Below are 16,660 nucleotides of genomic sequence, written 5' to 3' on the forward strand. Positions count from 1 at the left end.
GAACATATGCCTTAGAAGCCCCTATCCTCACATTAATTATATCAGATTTGTAAAATATAGCACCATACTGAATGTAATGCAGATTAGTGTCATCCTGAAACAACAGTAAGACCTTGTTCCCCAAACAAAAGGCTAGTCAAATGCTCTCAGGTGGGTTTACTCTCCACTACATCCCTGTCCATATTTACTATGAATGATAATCAGACACCTACTGCGAAGCTCGCCACACCCCCTTTCGAGGAACGCCATTTTGTTGACACACAGACTTGCAATCAAAATAAGCTTCTTTACTGAAGCTTTAAACCCAAGCATGACCATGACATGTACTGCCTGTAAAGGAAATACGCATAGAGTCCCAAAACCAGCATCTATATGTGAAAAAGAGGCTGTCCTGGGCTTTAAAACAGTGTGTTTGAAGTCTCCGGTCACCCATTTCAACATGAAACTCGCCGCGATTGACGTCACCGAGCCATCTTTGTCCACCTAATCCAGGCGGCTGTTTATTACACCTTCATTACCGCACGGACTCTGACAGCGCCGGGCTCCGGTATTAGCCTGCAGGTGCCGCATCACCGTAGAAAAAGGAGGAGAAGAACAGGTTTTGTAGCGAGGGGACACATCTCGGTGTGGCAGATACAAGCCAGTGCTCCTCCTAGGCTATATAGGCAGGGAAACGCCACAATAAGCAACCAAAGGGTGCCAGAGGGTAGAGAGGAGCGCAGAAGGCAATCCACATCCATCTGCCAGCCACTTAGTACGCGCTAACATTTCCAGTCCGGATCTCAGCACAGCTGTCCAGCCGATACTACCAGGAAAATGTGAGTACAGCACCGTTAAAGCTCCTTATTTAAAATCCTGATTTATTAATGAACTCCAATTTCGTCCTCAGGACTGATGTTGGCAGGCTGTCTGGGATTAATGGTGTCTGAATGCTCTCTTGTGTGTCTTTGCCATCAAATACTGAGATTATTTCACTCAAGTCACGTTAGGCAGTATATCACTGATATACACTGCTTTTAAATTTCATTTTACAGCTCTTATTTCTCTGTTAAAATATGGCACAAACGTTAACGTAGAGGCTAACGCGTCGGCCTAACCTTGGAGCAGACGGAGGGTTTATCTCTTTTAAATACATTATTAGCCGTATTTTCGGCTTTTACACGGTAAACGAGCTCCATGTTTATCGCGTGCCTCTTTTATTTAGTCGTCTGGTGCTTTCCACCGGAGCCAACACGCACGCATTTTTTCCAGTTTGGACTGGTTTGATTTGAAAAGGACACCGTCTGTGCGATTACCCACAGGCTAATTAAAACCACATGAAGGAAACATATTGTATAATAAAGCCTTTTTGTCCTCAGCGAACATTTACAGGCCTTCATTTTTGTGTCGCTGAACCACAGGTGACAACACTTGAAGAAACAGCAAGGGCACACTGTTGGACATTTAAAGCGTCGACATTATTCGACGAATACACCACAGACCTTCTTATAGACGATGATATTATTAGCTCTGAGGTAGGCTTAGGCCTAGTTTACGTGATATTTGCAACCCATAGCGGGGGGTGGGGATAGCCTAGCCTCCTACTGTATGTCGTCGATGGTCGTGCGAGGGCGGACAGCTATATATCTCACCATATTTCAAGCTGTGTGAGACTTGAGGGGCAAATGAACCCAGGAAAATGGCTCTCCCCTTGTGTCCTATTTGTCCCTTTCTGTTTCCGAAATACACATATATAAAAGGTTACCCTTTATCTTTCCTGAGGGTACGCTAAGGCAAGATAGCCGTGACAACCTCGTCTGTCAGTTTTTGCATAGCAGGCAGTTAAAACGCTGCTGCCAACACATATGTCATTGAGCCATGGCGACATGTTTGTTAACACTCCCTCTGTGGGCTTTAAGCTACATTTGTCACCAACGTTTGGTTATAATTGTCATCCAAGTGCTTAAAATCCACCACCCCCTCCCCACGAAGGAGCCTCCCCGCCCTCGATGTGTGGTAGGCTGCCATTGTATTTACAGGCCCGTCGTGCTGTGGTGAAACGTGATGTCTTTCAGGACGGTATGTAGGCCTGCTGTGTCCGTGTATATGGTGAGAAATGAAAGGAGGTAGTGCTGTGGGTCAGGTTCCACTTCAGTAACATCAAACGGAATGGGACAGGGAGGCTGGGATCAGACGGTTTCTGGTCTGGGCTGCTGTGGCGCTGTCCAGTGCTGAAATGTCGTTCTCCAGTGCTCAAAGTCAGACAGCGTGCTTATTCACCACACTGACCAAACAAACAGAAATCAATTAGTTTTATATATTTTCTTTAATAGCAGCCTAGTATAAAGTTTAATTAAAATGTAATGTATCTATCTACTTTTAGGGTACATGCACGTGTAAGGTTATCATCTAAATGATTCATCATTTCATCAGGGACCTCTGCACAGACCTCTCAGTGTGGCAGAAGCCGTCTTTGGAAACCACATGGCGAGACTATTTTATAATCTCTGTATTGGAGGAGGGTTGAACATATTTAGCTTTCATGGCAAAACTGACATTAGCAGTGCACTGTAGAGAGAGGGGACGTGAAACCTCACCAATCCAGCATGTTAGGCTAGCTGCCTTTATTAGATAATTGTTATTTCTGATGTTTGATTGAAAAGTGAATTCTTGTTACCTCAGTTCTGTTGTTTCTCCTTGTTATGTTGTGAGAATAGGGTGAAACTAATGTGTGTGGTCGAGGGCTGAGCAGTATATCAATCCTATATCGATATCATAATATGAGACTAGACATCGTCTAAGATTCTGGATATCATAATATTTTAATATTTTGTTAAGTGATGCAGTTTTCTTAAGTTATTAGACTGTTCTAGCAGTTCAGTTATTTGTTGGTAACCCTTTACCCACTTCGTCATGTCATTGTGTAAATATTTTGTGAAAGTACCAATACTCAACCCTACAATATTATTGAAGTATTTGGTCAAAAATGCTGTGATGTTTGATTTTCTCCACATCGCCCAGCCCTAGTGTGGTCTCTGCATCCTGTTAACTCCACAATTCATCAGCAGGTAGAGAGCTATTGTCAAAAAGTGGTGTCTTTTTTGAGATTTTGAGACAAGTGAAATAGGTTCTCCAGTTTACATTTGCCACCAGTTTCTACTGACTGCATCAATGAAATCAATGAATCTATCAGTAAACAGGTGGAGACATCGCCACGCCATGTGCCTTAACTAGTGGAGCATGTAGTAACCGAATTCAGTTTATCATTTTTAATTAAAGGGGGAGATTATCTGTTAGCAACAATGATCCCACCTGTGTGTGGAGCTTCCAGTTTGCTCCTCCATCAAACGTAGTGGGCTGTATTCATATGATGTGGAGGGTGGGGAGAAATCTGTTCGCTGCACAACCCTTCCTCATTGTTTGGGGTCACAGTGCCAGTTCAGAGATGACGTTAGCAGGAACCTCAGCACACATTACACCTCTGTGCTGATAGTCGTCACTGGAAAGTGTGAAAGAGCATACAGTAATGACAAAGACGTCACATAGTTAAATATTAACACAGCTCTGATTTGTAAATAAGCTGTAAATGTAGAAGGATAATCACTGTAGTCTCATGAAATAAAACAATATAACATATACTGTTTTATTTCTTGAGACTACAGTGCTTATATAATAAATATCTCTGTTCGAGATACATGGTAATAATCCACCATCATATATATAGCCTTGGATGTTTTATATTGGCTGTTTCTATGAGGGCTGGCTGGCAGCTGACAGGGACCACCAGCACCATAAGGACCGACTATTCAAAAGGATTTGTTGTTGTTAGAGGATTAGTGATGTGAGAGCGTGTAAAGGTGACCTTTATACAGAGTTCTGCCTCACACTGGTACAGTGGCTGAGTTATACTACGGTAACTCTGTCAGAAGATACTACAAGCTTAGTCAATTCCTCTTTTTCATTTTAGACACTGCCACTGTCTAAATGTATTGATTTCTCCAGATTTATGGATAGCAATAAAGCATGCTTAATTAAGCATGCTGAGCCTCTCCACACTACATGCAAAATTTAAATAGCTTTTTAAGCATGTGTTTTTTAATGTATGGGCTACTAAACCAAGTTGCAGAATCCTTGTGATTCAATGTTGAGACTGTGTTAAGACTTTGAATTGATATGGGTTCATATTATAATTGAAGATAAACTGATGTTAGTATGTTAAGAGAATCATATTTCATTTGAACCAGCTTGTTGTCCCTTTATGATTGTGGTTCATCAGTCACACTGTTTTTGTGCTTGCTTTGTGTAGTTGTTGTGCCTGCTGTCTGTTCTGCATCTCAATGATTATGCAGGGTCAGATTATTCACTTTACTGGACTCCAGATTTTTCAAATTAAACAATGCTCAACATTTTAGAAGGAAATGCACTAAGTTAATTTATAGTATGCTTTTTCCTTTTTAATGATTCAAACATATAGCCTTTAGAATTAGGAGAAAAATGCGGATTTGGAAATTCTGACAGTTCTGTTTCTTTAGGCAGGCTGTGGCTCAACTCTTACATTAAGTTGTGCTTCATGTTTCTGATGAGCCCCGCATCAGTCAAGCCTGTATGAGATATATAGTTGCTACATAGTTTTTGCTGTGTGCCCTAATGCTGTCACTCAATGCAGGTTTTGTTCATCTGTCATGTAAGATTCATACAATCAACAATATGCAGGGGCGTGATGGAGCAGGATTAGCATTCAACTTGCAACAAAAAAAAGAAAGAAAGAAAGAAGTGATTTGTAATATTCAATTAACATTCACAAATGACCATATACATGTTTAATAGTTCTGGTGTATTTCTCTGTAAATGGCAGAAGTAGAAGCGTGTATATGAACATGAAGATGAGACAGAGCTTTCACTTTTCAGTGGTAAACGACACTCTTACTTAAACTGCCCGTCTCTCCCTGAGGTCATTATTGTTGCACAGTGCGTCCAAAAGAATAGGTCCATGTAGGTCGCAATGTAACGTGACATAACAAATCAACTTGACATGTACAAAACGGTCAGTAGTTTATTCTCTTTGTGATAGAAGGTAGTGATATCTAAAATATAGAGTTATTGATACACATCGATTGGGAATATCGGTCTAATACTTATTTTTTGCTGTACACCGCTACCAGCTGTGCTTTCTCACTCTCTCTTATTGTTAACGTTTATACAGTCATTCTGCTGTTCACTGCTAATAACTGAGGAAACAAAAGTTAAAATGTTATAGCCTCATTATATTTATGTTAAAATAAAAACAATAAATTGTATGCCCTTAATGTCAATTTTATTCTGTGGTGGTACTGTATATCAATATTTTTCAAGGTATTATATCACTGTTAGTAGTCCAGTATCATGGCAGCACTAATAGAAGGTAGTTATCTGCACTTTCCAGCTGTATCATATGGAAATGTTAATTTTCGGGAAACATAGTAAATCTTCCAAATCTTCCAGATTAGCCTACATCTGATTTTAACTTGGATTTCAATACCCTCCATCAGCATAGCACAGTACCAGCAGTGTCTCCATGACATTGCTGTTATCTCTCAGCTCCAAGCGTTGCTCAGATAACTGAGATAGGCGGAGTTAGACACGTAATTTAACATTGCAACAAATTAAATTGACTTTCTGGTAATCAGTTACAACATTACATATTTAAAATAGGTTTAAATGTTAAAATGTACAATCTTTAACTGATAGCGATGCTATTCTTTTACTTCTTGAGTTGTTTTTAAAGTCAAACTACTTTCTTTTTTTCCTTTTTTATGCAAATGGAGAACATTGATTATTCTTATAGTTATTCTTATACTATGTATGATTGTCAGTTACTGCTTGTAAACATGCTCACAGTGAAGGTGGAAGTAAAAACCAACTCCAGATTTACTCTGGTTTGGCGTTTCACCTCCCTACATTTGTGTTTCGGCCTTGTGTCTCTGGGATGCCTGCTGCCTGTTCCTGTACCTGGTCGCTACCTTTCTGTAAAGCTTTGACCTCACCTGAGTGCTGTGGGAGTACACACCCATTAACATCTCTAACACAGACAATAAGAAGAAAATAAGAAAATATAGGCACAAGGCAGAGTCTCTGCAGATAAATACACTGCAACACACTTCTTAATGTGGATTATTTCTATATGTGTCAATACACTGGTTGCTTTTTTTGTATAGTATACCTTTAAAACAGAAATCCTGTAGTATGTGTATTTTGTATTAAATAGAGTGCTTCTGTCATGGGGGGTGGGAGGTTGCCACTGTGTTTTCAAAGCTTTCTTTACTTTTTCTAGATGGTAATACTGTTCACTGTATAGTTACTAAATATTTGTTCTGATTTTATCATTAGGTCTGCCCCAGCTGGAGCCCCTGCACCAGAGGGAGGGAACCAGCCCCCCAACCTCACCAGCAACCGTCGTCTGCAGCAGACACAGGCACAAGTGGATGAGGTGAGTACACACCTCTCTGCAAACCCAAGGTCGTGTTGTCAAGCTCAGATATAGACATTTTGGGTTTTAGCATTGTTCATTCGTCACTTACTGACAAGTCAGTCTTCTCTGCTCACTCTTATACAGTGCATATTTCAAACGTAAAACACAAATCATTGTTTGGGGGGGCTTTGACTCATTTCTGTAAAGCTTGATACCATAATTTGACGTATAACCTAAACAACTTTTAATTATGATCCTTATCCAGCAGGTCCTGTGGGACCCTCATACAGAGCCATTTTGTCCTGATAGCTGATTACATTGCTTTGCGTGTCTTTCCCCAGGTGGTGGATATCATGCGTGTAAATGTGGATAAGGTTCTGGAGCGTGATCAGAAGCTGTCAGAACTGGACGATAGGGCTGATGCCCTGCAGGCTGGAGCCTCTCAGTTTGAGACCAGCGCTGCAAAACTGAAGAATAAATACTGGTGGAAGAATGCCAAGGTGAGGACATGCGGACGTGCTTACTTGAATAGCAAATGTGTGTATAAAGGCAGTCTTAACTTCCCTGTTTAATGACAAATGAAAAAAAACATGACTAATATTACAGACAGGAGCAGGTGAAACGTTGGTGTGATTTTTGGTTTACAAATACTGAAAGTGTGGCAAAATTGTAAAAATGATTTTTTTTTTTGCTGCTTTTCTAATGACTGTTTTTTCTTAATATCTCCTGCCTTCAGATGATGATTATCCTGGGTGTGATATGCGTGATTGTCCTCATCGTCATTATTGGTAAGAATCCTTCTAACTTTTTTGCGCACATTGATTTGTCATTGTCATCTGAATGGACTTAAACAGTCTTTCACACGTTCTATAAATATACGGTATACTATGAGGCATATTCCTGAATGAAAAATGAATTTAATATCTATGAAAGTTTTTGGCAGGTGTTTGTTTGAAACCCAGTTGCCCAAATAAAATGTTGGCATTGCACACTTCTACAAACAACAAATGCAACACTTTTGCATGTTTCATATGTATGAAAGCAACATTTCTAGAGTGACGTAGTATATGAGCTACCTTTGTCATCAGGAGGTGGAGAGAATGGTGGATGGCGTGTCACCTAGGTCACCTAGGTGGTTGGGTCATCTGCCAACCTGCAAATACCAACATTCGAGACCAACAAACAACAAACCAGTTGTGTTTTAGTGAGTCATTGCTTTGTTTCCAGTGGGTTGTAAGGCTCCAAACATGGGTGTTTTTAGCAACTTGTTGCTATTTTTAGGAATAGTGCCACAAAAGGCGGTTGTTTTTTTCTAAGACATTGCTGCATTTTCATTGTTGCGCACCCAAAACTGGATATTTCAAGCCAAACAAACTAAAACACGATCTGTTTGTAACCATAATCAAATGTTTTTTGTGCAAAATAACATGTAATGACAGCGATGTAGCTAAGCACATTTAACTTTATACTCCTACTCCACCACATCTCAGAGGTAAAGACTGTATTTTTTACTCCACTACTTGGTGAGTTTTAATTATTTTGTTAGTTTGGAGGATTAAGTGTCCCTTTCTGGGTTGAGAGAATCCTCCTCTTTAGCTAAAATAACTCTTTAAAAACCCTCTTGGATCACCTAGCAAATATACTGTCACTTTTCAAGCTGAAAGCAAGGCTGTTTTTCTGACATCGTGAAAAGTTGACTTTGTAGAGATGCGTGGTTCTCACGGGACAGCCACGCTACAAACATATGATGTAGAACTTGTAGAATATGATGCATTGCTGTAGATGTAACTACCCAACAGTGTATAGAGTTTAAATTAGAGCAACCTTAAACATCTACAGCAGTAAAATCCAGCATACACATTAATGCAGCAGGAATATTAATCCAAAAACATTGAACAGAATAGCAAAACATTGACAGGAACTATTTTACTGCAGAGTAGGGGTGAGCAATATGGACCTAAAATAATGTCACCATATTTCAGGGTATTTTTGCAATAATGATATTCTTAACAATATGACAGATAAGTTAAAAAAATCTATTATTAATTTAAAAACATAAAATTGCAACAAAATAAGTGATAAAATTGTACGTCAGTCTAATAATTTGCCCTCAAATATTCACTAAAAACAAAACAAACAAAATAAACCTCTCATTTCTTTAGTTTGTGAACAGCAACAGCAACTCAGAGTGAGATTAAGATTCTGTATACAGTATTTACAGTTCAACAAAATAAAATCTACCACAGATTAAACAGCTCCCATATATAAAACCTTTATTTATTCTCGAGAGACATTGAGGTTACCCTCATTTTCAATGCCGTCAAGTTGACAAGCCATTAAAATATTGACAGTGATTACACACAACAATATACATTTAACAAAAAAGACAGTCATCTGAAACAATTACAATTAGAAACACAGTTATCTATGATTAAGGTCCTAAACTCTGTGAGTGAAGGGAGTGTGTCTAATTTCAGGATGTGTTGTAGTGCGTTCCAAGAGCTAGGGGCGTCATAACAAAAGGCAGTCTTACCAATACTTGTACAGACTTGAGGAACTTTGAGTAGCAGCAATTCAGCTGAACGGGTCATGTAAGTGCCTGAGTTCCACTCCAACAAATTTGCAATTTGCCTAGAAAGGCCTTAAAAATATATAAAAGCCAGTGCCTCTTGCGCCTTTCCTCAAGAGAGGGCCAACCAACTTTTTCACACAGACCACAGTGGTGAGTATCATATTTATCACCAGTAATAAATCTAAGGGCTGAATGATAGACTGATTCCAGACGCTTCAAAGTTGAGGCAGCAGCATGTCTATAGATAATATCACCATAATCCATAACAGACAAAATTATTACTCTTCTTGAGAGCACTGGGAAACAAGATTTGTTTCTGTACAGAAAGCCAATTTTTTGTCACAACTTTAAAATAAGTTCATTAATATGATATTTGAATGAGAAATCCTCATCTAGCCAGATGCCAAGATATTTGTACTATGTGACTCTCTCGATTTCTGAGCCAGTTTTGGTGTATAAATGCACACTGAAATCAGTGTTTTTGGCTCGGGTAAACAACACGTATTCCACCTGGGGGTTTCACCTGGACCTTTATGCTCTGCCATTTCTCCTCCAATCATCATGCTGTAACCTGTGACAGGCTGTTATGCTACGATGACTATTGCACACTGGAATTTCTCAATTGTGGGATCAATAATGGTGTATCTTATCTTATCTTATCTTATCTTACATTCATATATATGTAGTTTATTTGTCGCGTAGGTTTACATTACTAGAGGTTTATGACAAAATCACTCGATGACACTGACTCCCGTGTGCGCACAGTGAGATAGGAGAGGGAGAGATGCTGTGCTGCTGCCAGAGGAGCCACTGAATGAGTTTCCTCTGAGCGATAACTCACTAAAAGAGTCTGAGAAGTCTGCGACTGTTCATAAGAGATTTAAGATGTCCAGGCCTCATGACGCCACAGTTTATTCCTCACTACTGAAGCTGCTCCTCTTTTTGGAACCACCGCGGAGTCTGTAATAATTTCACTTTCAGCCATGCTTTTGTTGCTGTGAATAACAGTATGATGTCACTGTGTTAACAAGTTGAAATGTTGTGATTATCATGATGTGAATATTTCATATGATATTAAAAATTATATCAGTATTATTGTGGACAATAAGAAATGACACACCCCTACCACAATGAGTTCTTTTAATACTTCAAGTACACTTTGCTAATAATACTTACAGTACGGTATTAGTATATTTACTTAAGTAAAGGACCTGACTACTTTGCAGAAGTGTGCAATGCCAACATTTATTCTGGCGATTGGGTTGTGGTTTAATCACTTGTGCAATACTTTAAACATTATAAATGAGACTTTCTTTCTTTCTTTCTTTCTTTCTACAGTGTACTTCAGCACCTAAGAAGAGTTGCTCCTACCCCAGTCTAATCCTTCCTTGCTACAGAAAAAAAACCCTCAAATTGATTACAAAATTAACCATGATAAATAATTTACTATATATATCTCCCGATTAGCCTCAATATAACACCCCTAAACCTTCAGGGCCCCATGGCTCCCCCACTTCCACCACTTCGCCTCTGGACCCCTGTCAATATTTGTCCTGTGAGTGTGTGGCCCTGTCTCCTTTCTGGGTACTCTTGGCTTTTCTAACCTGCCATACTGAGAACCAAACACTTGTGACGATGCAACAACAGAAAAGGAAACAACGATTGGCGATAATTGTTACATAACTGATATATATAGTTCTTTGTAGAGTTTTATTCTGATATATACTGTTTTGTAGGTGTGTGTGCGTGTGTGTGTGCATTTTGTATTTTTTAATTTTTGTATTAATTTTACGTATGCTTCAGCGTTAACTACTGCCTATTAATCAAAGTGTGTATTTTGCATGTTATCATTATCCCTCCGTCACCTGCTAACTCTCTCTTTTTGGTGTATTTTTGCACAGTGGAGTCAGTCTCCATTTCACTATGGAAATACCATTTAATTTTTGAGTTCATCTGTGTTACTCATGCCCACAAAGAGAGTCCAAAATAAGCCAGAGAACTAACACTTGTACTGAGAAAATATCATCAAGTTACAAAAATTTGAGCTATCACAAAACTGCCCTTGAGAATTCCCCAGGTAACTCTTACTCCAGCTTCAGATTTCTATAACTTGATGCCATCAAAGAACTCAAGTCTTAGCCTCTTTGCCGGCTGTCTGATATTGATCAAACATTCAAATAATGCATGAATTGTTTAACTAACCCCCAGTAATCATCATCCCCAGTCCTTTCCATCTGATCCTCCCAGTATCTGTGTCATTTCTCTTTCTCCATTTCACCCCTCTAATAACTTTCATCATCAATACCCTAACCCTCTTCTGTCTGTTAGCATGCTTGAACACCTCAATTTCTTCTGATGATTTCTAAACTGCCATAGTACAGTTGGACCAATGTCTGTAGATGTTTCTTTTTTATTTAAATATTACGTAGTGTCTTATTTCGAAAACATTCCTTCATTGCAGTCTAGTGCAAATGGTCTTACCGTAGCACATGTAAGTGTAAGTATCTTTAAAAAAAATACATGCGATGAAACTTGTGTCGAAACCGTCGGTCATACAAACCATAGGAGAAAATAGTTCTAGTAAATAGCTGTAAGGGTAAGTTTTGGATAGACAGGATTAGATTTTCAATCTGTCCAAATTCTTTTCTTTTGTAATAGGGGTGATGTTATCTTAACATTACACTTACAGTATGCTGTGGAGATGTCATCAATGTCAAACTGTGGATATGGCTTTGAAAATACTTCTAATGTCAGGTGATAAAATGGGGCCGTCGCATAAACTGATTAATTTACATAAAGCAAAAGTTAATTCTTACTGGCCTATGGCCTACATGGACACTGAAAAGCCTTAGTCACTTCTATTAGTTACTGTAGAATACTTCCAGTCAAACACACCCTTACATCTGGGTGAAGGGAGTGGCTGACTGCAGAAAAGGAATCTGTTTAAAATGCACAAATAACCTTGTTTTTGATGGCGCTGTCTGGCTGGTCAGTAGCCTGGCCAAAGGAGATCCTCGTGCAGCAAAACCTCTCCACATGAAGAGCACATAAAAAAAGAGACAATTCAGCCTTATTTGCAAATCCAGGAACAGGGACCGAGGCTAATGAGGAAAATGTCAAATTCGCAGTTGAGTTTTAGGTCAGCAACTTTGGGGTAGGCTACAGTCAAACGTTAGCAACAGGAAAGCAATTATTTTAAAAAAATAAAAATAGCACTCCTAAGAAGAGTGTTTTGCTAGCGCAGTGGTTCTGTCTCAGTGTTTCTCCCTATAGTTAAGGCCTTTTTTCTTTTTTAAATATAATAGATTCTATTTTTTATTATAGTATATTTTTGTGTGAAACAGACAGGTAAAGAGGAAGTGGGCAATCAGTGCTTTTTGCTGCAGACCGCGGCGAGCTCCTCTTTACCTCTGTCTGCTGTGTTTTTTGTAATTCAGCTCTGTGCGTTATACACTGCCAAGCAACAAGGGAGAGGCTTCGATTCTTATTGCAGTTATTTCTTTCATTGGTGCCCTCACTGGTTTGCTCTTAAAAACATTCTTTTACATGTGTCTGGCATCTGCTCCGGTGTGTACTAAACCTTTTGGCTACTTCATGAGCAGGAGAGCAGGGCAATATGATGCACTTGTTTTTTAATGCTCTGTCAAACTAAGGCCTTGTACACATGGACATGAGATGATGTAAACCTAAAATTCCTCAATCTGAAACAGTTTTACTTTCAACCATGGAAGGTCTTTATTTGCTTGTGGCAAATCTAAGCTCTGAAGTTGTTCAGCTTGTGTGCAGGCCTGCGTTAATAAATGCTGAACAGGAAGCAGCTTAGCTCATGCTCTACTGCCACTAATGTCACTAACAATCCTAAATTCAGATCTTACAGAAGGCTACTATCAGTGGAAATACAAAGACCACAAAGCCACCAATATTTCAGAACAAGTGTGTGTAAAGCCTTAGTAGCCTTACCTCTCTTCAACATGACTTTTTATCTTCCCCACCAACTGAGTAGACCAACCTGCCCCCCTTTTGCTCAACTCACTGATTCAGAAATCTACAGTGTGTTTGTGTGTGTGCGTGTGGGTGTGTGAGTGCAGGTGCATCAATGTTTGTATGTGTGCTAGAATAGCTCTGTGTTGGGAATATCCCTAGTTTATCCCGACAGATTAGGCCGCTTAAATCTCAGCGAGGGCACGTTGTTTCCTTGACCACTGAAGTACACAAGCAGACAGGTTACAGATCTGCCGTCCGGTTCTATTAGGAAGGACCCTAACCTAACAAACCCCCTTCCTCCCCTTCCCATGTTTTTTCTCCTCCAAACAGAGCAAAAGTAAACTGCAGAAGATTAACCAAAGACCAGAATTCCATGCTTACGCTGCCAATTGCCATCAAAAACAAGTGGAGAGAAACAGGTTACCCAAACTATCCGAGTCTGTTTTAAATAGCTTATACCCTTACCCTATTTACCAACAGATAACAGGACCTTTCAACTATCACACGCTATTTATACGGTGTGTCAGTTTGGCTTGTGAGTGTGCCATTCTAACATATGCAAGTTAAACCAAAACATAAGGGCCGCATGCTTCAAATCTCAAATACAGTCTGCCCCACCACGTATATCCAGGTCTGAAGAGCCTCTTTAATCTGGAACAAGTTTGTGGACACATGATCCTATAACTAATAATAGCACAACTCTTCTTTTTTTGTCTTCATAGTGCTGCCAAGTTCTAAAATGAAAAGAAAACTAACTATAGCTGTTAAAAAATAAACCTAGAAAATGTTATAAAAAATCTGCATTGTTTGGTGTTGTAATATGGGGGTGTTTTGGGGGGTAGGGGGTCCAATATCCTCAGGTTTAACATATTAGCAACTTACCAAAATATATACGAGGACAAAACTATATTAGCAAAGTGTAAAATTGGGTTTTTTGGCAATAGGAAATCATTATAGGGTGACAAACCTGGTCCTTTTAGCCATCCTACAGGAGTTAACCACACAGTGGGCCCAAGTGAAATAACACTACTGATTGGGGTAGGACTTCTGTGTTATCCAACTGTTGTGAGCGCTCAGCCAATTTGGTCACAATAGTGAAAATGAAGTGAGTGCTCTCTTTTCCTGTTTGCTTTACTGTCTGTATGAAAAGACGTGCGTATATATTTTAACACCGTGGCACTTTTTCTGTTGTGATTCATTCATTGTGGTGGGATGGGAACATGATTTGGTGGAGAATATTGTTTTGTGTCAGCCTCCAGAATTGTTCAGCGATCTCAACTTGCTGTGTTCAGGTCATTTGGGGGGTGAGCCAAACGTTGCTGATGTGACGATATACTCAGACCCTCTTCCAGGTTTGAATTATAACTCATGGACTTATAATTCAACCTTGGAAGGAAACGAGCAGAAAGAAGAAACCAACAGAAGATCTAATCCTTTGACAAAGCGTCATGTAAAATGTACAGAGCGGGAAATGTTCCCCAACGTTTACTGTCACCCCCCGAAATGCGCTGAATGCAGCAAAAGGAGGGAACCTTTTGAGTCTCTGAATGTTCACTGGATGACTCTAATTGTACAATATTCTGCTTAATGTATGTTTTATTTTTGAACCAAATATTGCTTTGTTTTTTTCATTTGCATCAATTTAGTAATAATTCCCGATGTCACTGAATTGTTTTTATGTAAGCACTGATGGGTAAAGGTAAAGAAAATGGGAAGTTATTGAGAAAAAAAGTATTTTTACCTTCAATTGTCCAGGATGCTTAGAATGATTCTACAGTTTACATCAGATTGCCGTTTGTATCTACAAGATATATTTTTTTGTTTAAATCCATTTATTTTTGAGGAAAGATTTTGATTCTTTTTGGGACTAGAGTTTCTGGGATGAAGGCCCATATTGCCCCTTGTCGTCTGGCCTTACAGGAGGGACAGGACTGGAGGATCATGGGCAATGTGCTCAGTTTTATCTCTTTTTTTTCTTCTTCTTCTTCTGTTTCTTTGCTTTTATTTATTGATAGATTTATTGTGCTGTCATTTGGTATGGGATTAGAAACTAAACAAGATTGATTCAACATAAAGGAGAGGAGAATGAATGAAAAACTAAAGTACATAAAATAATTGTAGTGTAAATCTATCAATGTCTTATTATATTGATGAACATCATGAAATATATGTATATTGGAAAAACAGTATCTATGACAACTTGTACTTTTGTGTGTGCTTCATGTGCTTTGTGGGTGTGCAACAATGGGCAGATGCAATTTTGACCGCAATTCTGGGACCTTATCTGACCTGTATGAATAAGCATAAATTTATTATCAATACAAAGATAAACTTCTTTCTTCAGTTTGTCCTGATTACATGTAAGTGTGTATTGAAAATACATGGAGACCTGGAGCCATAAAAGTGCTCATGTCTGCATTCATCACACCCTGCTTCACACTGACACACAGACTGACACAGGCACCATTAAAGGGACAGTTCACCCTAAAATCAAAAATACATATTTTTCCTCTGAATTGTAGTGCTGTTTAGCAGTCGTGACTGTTTTAGTGTGAGTTGCTGAGTGTTGGAGATATCGGCCTTAGAGATGTCTGCCTTCTCCCTAATATAATGGAACTAGATGTTCTCAGCTTGTGGTGCTGAAAGCAGCAAAGAAATACATTTTAAAAACTCAACCACAATGTCTCTTTCCAGAAATCATGACCTGGCTACTCAGGATAATCCACAGACTCTGTTGTGAGCAGTTTCATGGTGGAACTATTTTCTTTTCACTGAAGTACACCCAAAAATTGTGCATCTACTCATGGTTGAGAGGGTCATACTTGTGACAACATGAGATGTAAACATTATAGCATCCTCCTCAGCTGAGCTGTAACATTAGCTCGCTCAGTGGCATCACGTGAACTAGCAGTAGATTGCCTCTGTGCAGTGATACTGTTGGCAGGCGTAGTTCGATAGAAAGAAAATAGTTCCTACCCTAAACTGCTCACAGTAAGGTCTGTGGATTATCTTGACTAACCTGGTCACTATTTCTGGAAAGAGACATTGCTGTTGAGTTTGTCAGATGTATTTCTTTGCCACTTTGAGCACCACAAGCCGAGTGCCATGTAGTTCCATTATATTGTAGAGAAAGCAGACATCTCTATGGCTTTTATCTCCAACAGTAGGCAACTTACACGAAAACTATCTAGACTGATTCAAAGCACTACAAATGAGAGGAAAAATATGCAATTTTGATTTTGTGGTGAACTGTCACTTTAAGTTTACAAACTGAAGCACACAAATGTATGTGCACTTTAACCACACATCACTGTGAAACATTATTAACCCTCTGTAGTGGCCCATGCAGAACATTTAAGATGAAAATACTGGAGGGATAGTTGTTATCCTAACATTTCCTCTCATGCAGAGTAATGGAACAGTGTCCTGGTTCCTACCATTACTAGTCAATCACTAGGCATAGTAAAAGCTGTAGTGATATGCACTGTATGGAATGCCACACACAGAGTACCTAAGCTAGCTTTCAAACACGCTGGTGAACACGGAAGGGAAGGGTTTATTTCGAGCATTATTATTTTTCGTGCTTGGTGAAGGACAGCTGACACATTGCAGCGCTGGCATTTCTCTTATCTTCTTTTTTTAGTTGCTTGGTCAGCGCAAAATATATTTTCCCTGCG

At 39.2% G+C, this 16,660-nt stretch overlaps 1 protein-coding gene across 1 annotated transcript; it reads left to right on the forward strand.

The window, feature by feature from the left end:
* Positions 1-279: 279 nt before the first annotated feature.
* Positions 280-15,172, forward strand: vamp2 (vesicle-associated membrane protein 2). The gene is made up of 5 exons (XM_049592436.1): positions 280-818; positions 6,346-6,445; positions 6,769-6,927; positions 7,164-7,215; positions 10,338-15,172. Coding segments are annotated over exons 1-5 (330 nt in total). The 5' UTR covers positions 280-816; the 3' UTR covers positions 10,355-15,172.
* The last annotated feature ends 1,488 nt before the right edge of the window (positions 15,173-16,660 follow it).

Source organism: Epinephelus fuscoguttatus, linkage group LG12 (assembly GCF_011397635.1).
Source record: "Epinephelus fuscoguttatus linkage group LG12, E.fuscoguttatus.final_Chr_v1".
NCBI classification, from domain to species: Eukaryota; Metazoa; Chordata; class Actinopteri; order Perciformes; family Serranidae; genus Epinephelus; species Epinephelus fuscoguttatus.